This window comes from Mesitornis unicolor, unplaced genomic scaffold (genome assembly GCF_000695765.1).
Source record: "Mesitornis unicolor isolate BGI_N332 unplaced genomic scaffold, ASM69576v1 scaffold3551, whole genome shotgun sequence".
Lineage (NCBI taxonomy): Eukaryota > Metazoa > Chordata > Aves > Mesitornithiformes > Mesitornithidae > Mesitornis > Mesitornis unicolor.
In genome coordinates this window covers 35,954-46,264 of record NW_010164298.1, presented here as the reverse complement: position 1 = coordinate 46,264, position 10,311 = coordinate 35,954, and the positions used below count along the sequence as shown (strand labels likewise).

The 10,311-nt window shown below is 45.2% G+C and overlaps 1 protein-coding gene across 2 annotated transcripts in view; it reads right to left on the bottom strand.

Moving 5' to 3' along the window:
• Positions 1-1,267: 1,267 nt before the first annotated feature.
• Positions 1,268-10,311, bottom strand: part of PRR5L (proline rich 5 like) — a 33,102-nt gene continuing 24,058 nt past the window's right edge. Inside the window, exons 6-9 of one of the 2 annotated variants that reach the window (XM_010194250.1) lie at positions 9,809-9,949; positions 8,250-8,376; positions 1,616-1,650; positions 1,268-1,567 (exon numbers count right to left, since the gene is read on the bottom strand). In XM_010194250.1, the coding sequence (XP_010192552.1) occupies positions 1,268-1,567; positions 1,616-1,650; positions 8,250-8,376; positions 9,809-9,949 (603 nt within the window). Of the gene's footprint in view, positions 1,651-8,249; positions 8,377-9,808; positions 9,950-10,311 lie in introns of both variants that reach the window. The other variant, XM_010194249.1, reaches the window with a different exon arrangement.

Genomic DNA, 10,311 nt, shown 5'->3' with positions numbered 1-10,311 from the left:
CTTGTGCTCCAGACCCTTCACCAGCTTTGTTGTCCTCTGGACATGCTCCAGTGCCTCAATGTCCTTCTTGTAGTGAGGGGCCCAAAACTGAACACAGTACTCAAGGTGTGGCCTCACCAGTGCTGAGTACAGGGACACGATCACTTCCCTGCTCCTCCTGGCCACACTATTCCCGATGCAGGCCAGGATGACATTGGCCTTCTTGGCCACCTGGGAACACTGCTGGCTCATGTTCAGTCGCTGTCAACCACCACCCCCAGGTCCTTCTCCTCCAGGCTGCTCTCCAGCCACTCCTCCCCAAGCCTGCAGTGCTGCATGGGGTTGTTGTGACCCAAGTGCAGGTCCCAGCACTTGCCCTTGCTGAACCTCATGCAGTTGACTTCAGTCCGTAAGTCCCAGAGCAGCCCAAGGATGAAATTCTGTTCCTCACCTCCTACTCTGGCATCAGTCTCTTGCATAAGTACAGACTCTGCCCAACAACTCCTTTCCAAAGAAATTCAGTAAGATTTCTCCTTTCATTGTAGCCCTACCACCACTGAAATTTTGAGAGCAAACTGATGCCAAATGCCAGGATACTCAGAACTATATTTTGCCCCCAGTTTACACACCTACCCCTCCTTTGTACCCAGTTTACACCACCACCCCCAAAGATATGATTGGAACCAAATAAAGTACTTAGCTGGGACTCCATGTATACTCAATTCTCTTCAGGTCTGGGGACAAAAGTAAAGGATCTCTTTCTCTCGCAAGCCACTTAAGCAGATCTTTCTGCAGGATGGAAATGGTTTCATCCCTGAGTTCAACTTTAAAAGTGAAAAATGCTGCCCTCAGCCATCACCACCCTAGCACGAGGAGCAAACAGAATGTTCAGCACAGAGCAAACAAGCAGCACAAGGCTGGGAAAGATGGAGAAAAGGAGAAAGAGGCTAATTTGAATCATACCAAAGAAACACAAGGAAACCTGATGCCAAAGAGTTTGGACTAGTAAAGGAAGAAAGCTTAGAGAAAGTAGACTGCGCTGTTCAACAGTGAAAACTTTGCAGCCCTCAGTGCTCATCTGGGAGCAGCCTGGTACCTCCACAGACAGGCAATGACCTCAGACAGGCAAGAAAAACAAATCTAGAGAGCATTCCCAAAGAGACGTAAGATCCCTCAAGGCCATTCCAATGACGTAAGCAAGATTCCATTTTTTCTCTTTTTTTCCCAGCAGGGATGACATGAAACTTTGTCCAGCTTAGTGCATACAGTTCTCTTCTCAGCAAGACTTCTAGCTGACCGATGTGCAGGCCAGTTCTGCAGGGTCCTGCCTACTTGCTGCCATGACTTCCTCTGGCCCATCGGCAATACTGGGCTCACTGGAGCACTGCCTGTGGCTAAAACTGGGCTGCAGGAGCAGGCATTTGTCAGTACTGTCTGATTCCTCAATCACCATTCCTGTGTGCATCATGGAGGCCATCGCCAGGAGCTGAATATCTGAGTGAGCATTTGCAACAGTGTGACGACGGATGCTACCGCATTTCTCCAGATAAGCCTCACCCTCCTGCTCCGTCAGTGGGGTCAGAGCCATCTCACTGGGCTGCTGGCTTGTCACCACGTGAGATGAATAATTCAGGACGCCAGTCTTAGAACGGGATCTGGAGTACCGTCTCTCTAGAAGAGAAAAAAGGAAGCAGGAACAGTCAATAGGGCACAGACGAAGCATCACCCAAACTGCTAGGCTCGCTTCAGGGAACAGAAAACCCTCAGCATGCAGCCACAGAGCATCCCACCTCGTTACCATTGGGGAACAGTCAGGTGCTCATCAGTTCATACTGCAAGGTTTTGGAAAGGAGGTCTGCCTCTCCCCCTGGTGAAGAGACACCTCCCATCCCGCTGTAAGGCAACGGTGCTGCTGCCTGCGAGAAAAGCTACCCAAAAAGTAATGAGTGCGGCAAAGGGACTTCCTTCAGCATCTTGATGGTCTCCTCTCTTATCCAGGGGTTGAGGACCAAGTAGGAGCTCTCATGTGCAGGTTCACCAAAATTAGTGACACTAAAGTAGCACAAGTCCCCAGAGAAACATTCAGTGAGGACCTGAGTTGCCATCCCTTTCTCTGGAAAACTTCTCTCAGGAGATGCTGTTAGCTGATGTCAACATGAAATTCCTGATGCTTACATTGCTCTGCCTCTCCAGCAGCCTACAGAAATGCAGTTCTGCTAGCATTATTGCACTGTATTTTTTAAAGATTATGCAAGAAAAATAACTTTAAACATCCACTTCAAAACATGTTTGGTTGTGGGGCTAGACACTGAAAACACCTAACAGTGCACAGCAACCACCCACAGCAGCCCGGGGACCAAGGGAGCAGAAGAGGAAGGCAGTATTGGTGGATCACGCATGAAGGCAGTGACATAAAATAGATGAGTGCAGGGTCTACAATCTGCTTGGCAAGAACATTAAGGGGGAAAAATGCCTGGTTTAAAACTCAAACCCAAGGTGCAGTCCCCAGCCCCGTATCATGAAGCACCATCTCAATTTTGGCACTGAAAACTTTAAGAAAAGCAGGGGTCTGAGTTTGTGCCTTGGCTCGCTGTGATTCACTCCCCTAGCAGCTTGAATCAGTCAGTATTACTTTTCAACTGCTGTCTTCCACTGCTGTGCAGCATTGCCATGTGGTGTCAAACACCCCATGAGGTCTATCCCAGCAGCAGCTGAAAAGCTATTCCCTACCTGTCTGTTTCTCACTAACTTCCTTGAAGTGCAGGGTCTTACTTAATAAAGTCAGAAGCCTTTAGACCACAGAAATTACTTTCACCAAGACTGCAGAGCATAAGAGATAGAGTAACAAAATACAAAGGAAAGCCCTCATTACTGAAGGTTATAAAAGAGTTTTGGAAGCTTGCATCAGGAAGAAAAGCTGAAAACAAACTATACTGTTTCAGAGAGGAACAAGTGAGCAGCCAAAACCACCACTTGCAGCAGCCAAGCTATGACAACAATTCACTTCACTGCTGCCAGTAATACATTCATTCAAAACAGTTCATTTCATGCTTAAGAGGATATGCACATAATTTTTGAGGCTGGTTGCAGTAAATATATTATTTAGATATCATCTGCAGCTCAAGCCACAGCAAGCTCTAGTGTTGGAGGGCACTGGGACAAAATAATTTAAGAGGGGAGCCACACAAGCATCCTTCCACTCTGCACCCCTCCTTGCAGGTCCGTTGGCAGCGGCAGGCAGGGCAGCAGCAGGTGAGCATCCTTGCGCAGCACCAGCATCACCAAACCCCACGCGCTGCGTTCATGATCTGCTGCTGCCTATATCTGGGTCTTGTGTTACCCTGGCATAGACAAGACCGAAATAACACTGATGTCATTAGCAGTAGCTGCTCCTCCACCTTCACCAGTACTTATCAGGGCTTCTTAATTCCTGACTTCTGTGAACAGAGTGAAGACCGAAAGAGAGAAGCCAGTGTTGGGGGGCAGTTATAAACCTGCAAGGTGACCGACCCAGGCTTTAAGCACGTTCAGGTGCCCATCTCCTGTATACATTAGGAAGTCAGACACCTTTGAGAGCTGTTCAGCTCTTGGGCTGAGAGGAGAAAGAGAGATCAGTAGCCTCTCGAGGTTCATTGCACTACCCCATCCCATGATTTAATATTTACATTATGTCCATCCTGCAGTGGCTTCAGATATGCAGAGGTGACTTAGCTGACTAGAGAGCTCTGAAATAGAACTGCAATGAGCCATGCAAAAGGCTTCCTATTTTTCCAGACTCCACAGCTGCAGATTTTTGTAGGCAAGAACTGAATCTTTGTTCTTCTCTGTTCCTATACAACACGTTCAAAATTAAAACTTGCTTCATTTAAGCAGGGACACCTTGCAGCCCTTCCCAAAAAGCCAGAATACACAGGGGAAAAAAAAATCATGGCCGTGCCCTGATGTTCACTAAATGATAAATAAAAATATTCCTGTGAGAAAAATGTGCCAGTTTTGTGTGTAAACTTTTAGTGCTGAAAGAGACAAGCCTGATGACCTGAGAGGTTAAAGTCCACTAAGAGCAAGCATAATATAGGAAACAATAATATAAAATTACTCCTGCCCAACCTAGTGACCCTGCCTTCATATGAACAGGCAAAGAGATCCTGAGATCCTTTTCTGTCATGTCCTTGGCTGCTGTGGCAAAACGGTCAACTAGTATCATTAGTTATATCAACTACCATGGTAGTTTGCAACCCAGCCAGTATTCCTCATTTCACAGGCTTATACACAATGTATGTACTTGTGTACATGTTTGCGTGGATGCGTACGTACACACACTCACTGACCAGCAGATTGCACTGAGCTGTGACCTGTGCCAGTGTCTCAAAGTCTGCCATCACTCAGCTTTTGGACATAATCAGAACCTGGATGAGGAGACTGTAAAAACTTGCTGGTTTCAAAGGAAACACCAACAGCAATTCAGAAGACTACACTCCCCCTCAGATCTGTATCAGCATGGAAAGAGGAACATTGCACCGCCTCCTGCGTGCACAAATAAAGCAAAGGTCCTGAGCTTGACTATACTGAAGTAGCGACTGTAACCCAGATGCCTTGCAATGAGCTGAGCCCCGAACTGAGCAGAAGGTGCAAACCCACTGAGGAATTTGGAAGGACACACAGGCAGCTGGGGGTCGTGCTGCCACAGCACAGCTGCCATTTGCCTAAATCATGCAGCTGGTTACCAGCATGAGCATATTTATGCTAAAAGTAGACTAGTAGACCCACATTTAGTCAGCATTCGCATGGCATGTTTTTAAGTAGGCAAGCAATCGATAGCAGTTTATTCCCAGTGCATTCTTTAATTTGGAGAAACTAAGCTTTAACTCTTCTCCCTTCTATCCTGTTACAGTCAAGTTGCTACTTTCTGGAAACAGCGGCATTTCACCATACTCTTCTTGTCACCATGATCTTTTGAGATGATAAGGGTGCTGCTCAAACAGGCACTGTGCTTCATATACAGCTGAATGTGAAACACTGTAGTAGATAGCAGAAGAGTTAACCAAAAGACAGAAAAAGACAGTTTTGGAAATTACCGTAACTCCCCTCCAGCTCCTCTTACGGCAGCCTTACCCACCAACTAGGACAATGCTAGCACTTCACTGGTGGACTTGGAAAGCCAACTGTTTCAGTATCTGAGCACCTTTGATAGCCTAGACCTTCATGTGTGTCAACTCTCGACCATAAAATTTCACAGAAGTTGGGACAGACGAGAGAGGAGGAAGGTGGTGGTGGTGTGAAATAAACTGAAGAGGACAAGGTGCTCAAATTTTATCTGGTGTAGGCACAGGAATTATCGAGCTTCACAGCAGCACAGGAATAGTCCAGTATCCTGCTGTCACAGCAAAATGGGTAGGACTCCAGTGAAATGTGTGTTGGAAGCATGTGTGACAGAGCTGGTGCCACTCAGTGGAAGAAGTAGAGGAAATTTTTGTTCTTCACCCACCTGCAAACATTTTTCCTGAGGTTGTAGCTGTAAAAGCTAGGACAGGGAAGGCTTTCCTGAACAGTTACAGAAGGCCAGGTATTGTGTAACTAACACAAGATTAGGAAAGGCAGAATGGTTGCCATCCACTACTGAAGCCTACTGAAGGCTACTCAGTCTTCAGCTTGACTGAGGAAACAGGCCTGGCTTCTGACTTCTGAATTCGTTTTCAGTTAAGACCTGATAGGTGTCTGCTCTTATTTTCTCCCCACACAGTAGTGAAGTAATTCTTAAGACATGAAGCAATGCTTTCCAATGTCAGGGATGAGGGCTGCAAGAAACTGTAGAGTTGAGGAGCTTCCCTCAGTGGAAGTTTTTAAGAGCAGGTTAGCTGTAAAAATGGCTTACACATGACTGAGCAAGTAGTGAAAGAGAGAGATGGACAGTGAAGAATTTCTCAATGTTTATTTTCTTCAAGGGAGGGATGAGCTGACTCTTCTGAGGAAAAATATCTACAGATTATTTTTGTGCAACAAAATTAAAATATTTTACAATGAGAATCAGGTAAAAATTAGCCTCAACTCCGAACATTCATTTATTTCTTTACTTTTCCCCTTTTACTTTCTTGGCCACAAAAGAGAGACTCTTAAGGGAGTTGTCATGCATAGTTTAACTAGAAAATTTCTTTCTATTTTGGTGCATTATGGCTACAAACAAACTAGGAGGAATTTTTAAGGATTTTTTTGCAAGCAAACTGAAATCAGCAGTGGTGTTAGGTTAATCTATGGGGGGAATAGGATAGGGATAGGTTTTATCTTCTTCCCTACTCCAAATTTAAACATTGTTTCTTAGACAACTGAGCATGCTTGAGCATACTCTATCCTTACAATGCAGGCTATGGGCAAAATAAGAGGGGTGATAACAGAGAGCAGATGGGGATGCTGCCCTCCATGAAGAGCTCACTCTGTGAGCTGTGCTGTTTGTCTCCTTTCATTGCACTCCTCTCTCACTTTAAATCAAGTTTCAGATACAGCAGCCTTGCAGGCTGAAGCCTTGTGTGTATTCACAGCTGTGATCAGACACCTTCAGTTGCACTCCTCAACATTCACTCATCTTGAAGGCTCCAGTCCAGAGGGCAGTTTGGCCTCTGCAGCATCCCTTGCGAATGCAAGCACACCCAAAGCCCAACAGTGCGTTTCCAAGAAGCTACTACAGCGAACCCACTGGGCTTCCTCATCATTACCGACTGCCCAGTAAGAGAAGAAACTGGTTCTGAGAAAGCAAAAAGGTGACAGAAAGAGGAAGAGAGAAAGCAAAAGAAGTTTGATTAGAAGTGAGAGTTAAGGAAAAGAAACCACCATCACACCAGCACTTTGAAAACACCAAGATTATTTGGAGAAAAGTGCTGCTCTGCTGTCAATGTCATGTAATGCAAACACAAATTCTTTTTCTCCTGCTCAGAACAGGGTGGAGCAGGGGCAAAAGGCCACTTTGGAATTACACACAAATATATGACAGCTAAAATCAAAGTAAGGCACATAAACTTTAGAAGGCCACTTCATGTTAATTTTTTTTTATGGCACTAATGGCTTGTTCAGCTGGCAGAAATCCAGGATGCCTTTAAACTTTACTACAGGTCAGGCAGCTATCTTTCAGACTATCCCAGCAGCATGCAGATGTCCATAAACAGAAAAAAATCAAATCTGTCACAGCTCAACTTTTACGGGTGAATGGGGTCTAGATTTAGCCTCAGGATCAGATCTGCAAATCAATGCTGAATTGTTCATGTGAACCATGTTCACTTGCATAAAAGATATTTAATTGCCCAACAACCACAAGAACAAAAGTCCGAAGTCCTAGTTTGCCTGAAGTGATGCCACGAGTATGCCACAGGCACACACCATCTGAGTCCTGGTAAGTCCTCCTACCACAAGACCATCTTTCCCCCTGTGTTGCTAAGCTGTAGTACAAGACAGATTGTGTGTTTCCAGCTTGCTACAATTTGCATCAAAGCAAAGGCTTATAAAAACAGGGGGAGACTGGTGCTTTCTTCACTAGTTCTATTTAAATCTCCTTGACTATCAAATTACTATCAAATATGGCCTTTTCTTAGCCAGCCAATCTCTTCTGTGTGGCCATGTGTGAAAGCAGAGCTCCTGAATCATGTGTGGAGAAGTTTTCCACTATAAGCATCTTCATCCTGCAGTGAAGTGCCATTTCTCTCACCTGGACCTATTTATCCATAGTTTAAACACAGTTTGTTTGCTTTTTTAAAACAGAGTTCTCGGAAGGAAGACTCCATGCAGAAGAAAACCTGTAATGCCTCAGAATGAGCATCCAACACTTTTGCTGTTTGCAAAGACTAGCTGATGCAGCAGTGAGTGTGGGAAACCAGGCAGCCAAAGCAGGCCAGCAAGCAGGGACAGAGCAGGGAGAAAGGACTGGGTTCAGTCACTCATCGGGGTGATGAGCAGTACGTCAGCCATGGACCAGGGACTTTTAAAATCCAGCCCATCTCCAGAGAGAGGGGAGACTTTGCATACGTGTGTGTGTGTCAGTGTGTGTGTGTGCATGCAGTGGTGGAGGCAGTAGTAGTTCACTCAGTCACATAAAATAAAAAGCCTGTCACAAAACTATACATTCAGAAACATATTAATCAGGACCTTTTAAAGGGTGTTTCAGCCTTTATTTTTTTGTTTCTCATGGAGTCATGTACTGTCTCCTTTTCTAGCACAGGTGTGCACTGCCTCACATCAACCAACCTGTGTATCCCAACAAGAGTTTCTGTACAATCCACATGTCTTACCAAGCAAGCAGGTGCTACCAGAAAAGCTGTGATCCTCACACAAACCCAAGTACGGCGATACCACCTGCTTGACTAATTCTTCCAGCTGTAAGTAGCCCTCACTGGGGCCCGTAGGCTCATGGACACTCTGAAATTCAAACATAAAAAGTCAACATTACCCTTAGATAGTTCTGAGTAAAGTTTTTGAGTAAAGCCTTGGGTCTGTCAAATATCTCTGCACAGGAATATTGCAAACATACCAGTAGTCCATTTGGAGAAGCACAGTTGATAATCCCAAATGGAGGTTCAGGTGCCATTCAGGTCAACCTCCTTGTTGAAGTCATAGCCATAACCCTATGAACATCAAGCAGCTAGCTGTCTTTTTTCTGACCAAGGGACAGGAAGGTACAAGGTACACTAACATTGAGGATTTGCACAGTGTAACTACAGTGATAAAATTATAGTGGAGCAGTTCTACCAGGAAACGTCTCTTTGCAGAAAAGCCTTAACACACCTTGGGCAAAGCACTGCTCTTTTCCTAGGCAGGACTGCAGCTTACAGCTGTGAAGATGGTAGATAACACTGACCAATTCAACAGTAATTTCAGAAATCGTTCACTGACTTAACTTCCTGAAAAGCCTCAGTACACTTTTCTTTCTCAAATGCATCACTTTGAGACCCTCTTTGCCCTCAGGATTCTTTTATTAAACTATTTCAGGGAAATTGAGCTAGCATTCAGTATCTCCTGCTATTGCAGTGTGGGTCACTGGGAACATCAGAACAGCAAGAACTCATACAGAAATACCAGCTTAGCCACTTCTCAATTTTTATTGTACTTCAGAAAGTTTCATTCTGTGGCACCCATTATAAGGTATATTGGAGAAGAGCTAAAAGGAAGAGGAACCTAAATAGCCACCTGCAATATGGTATTTTGCAGGACTGTCAGATTGGGTGATAGAAGAAGATAGGACAGCTGGTATATTTGGCTGTATTTGGCATAAAACTCTCTTGAGGTCTGGATAAAGAGGATAGTCCTCACAGAAAGTCTGGGTCTCTTAGGAGAGGCCTTTGGAAGCTATGCAGCATTTTGCCTGCTGCCAAAAGATACTCCTTCTCTCATGGGCACTGCTCAGCATCCCAGCCAGCCAAGGAGCCAGCAGCCACGGTTCATTGAAATTCCACAATCGGCTGTGATGGAGACCCACCCCATCACTGCAAAGCTGAGAAACCAGGATAACTAGGGCACAAAGAGGCATTCAGAGAAGCTGGGAGATTAAAATTTATGTGAAAAAAAGTCCTGAGACTGTTTTTAGCTGGGGAGGAGAGGTACCATGAAAAATACAAATATCAAAGTGCGGAACCCAGCCCTTTCACAGCAGCATCCTTACCTGTTTTCAGGAAAGTTCAGGACATTCAAATTCAGCTTTCATTTCTATATTTACTACTCCCAAATAAGCACATATCATTTCCCCTTCATCACACTCTCTACGCTCCACACACTCTTTTCCAGGGTTAGTATTAGCTCAGTGAGGCTGAGATACCCAAGTGGAGTCAGATGAAGAAGAGCAGAGGCTTCCCACCTGCAGAATTAACAGCATCTGGACAATGGAAGCTGGGAGCTTTGTCTGGACCAGAGGAAGAATTTCTTCCAACTTTACTTTTAGCAAGACCAAGTCTCTGAAGCCAAGGAGCGCAATCTGACGGATAGTCAACTCCTGACCCTAGAAAACACAGAAGGCAAAATCCAAGAGTTGGCAAAGGGAAGTGTGAGCATCACACGAACACATGCATGCACACAGACAGAAAGGGTCTATCCTGCCCATTGCTGCTGTGGAAAAGCCCCTCCCAGCTGCTTAGGTTGATGACTCATGGTACTCTTTGGTTGCTTCCCTCTGTCCCACACAGATTCTGAAATGAGTAACACCTCATCTGAGGTGCCACTAGGTTTGGAGTGAAGGCAAAAATGGGCCTGTATTTCACCAAAAGACTCCGCATACATGAAATCCAACTGACATCCAATTTGGTCACAAACATCCAAAGCCCAGGATGGATGCAGCTTATGCTTTTGCCACTCACAACTGAG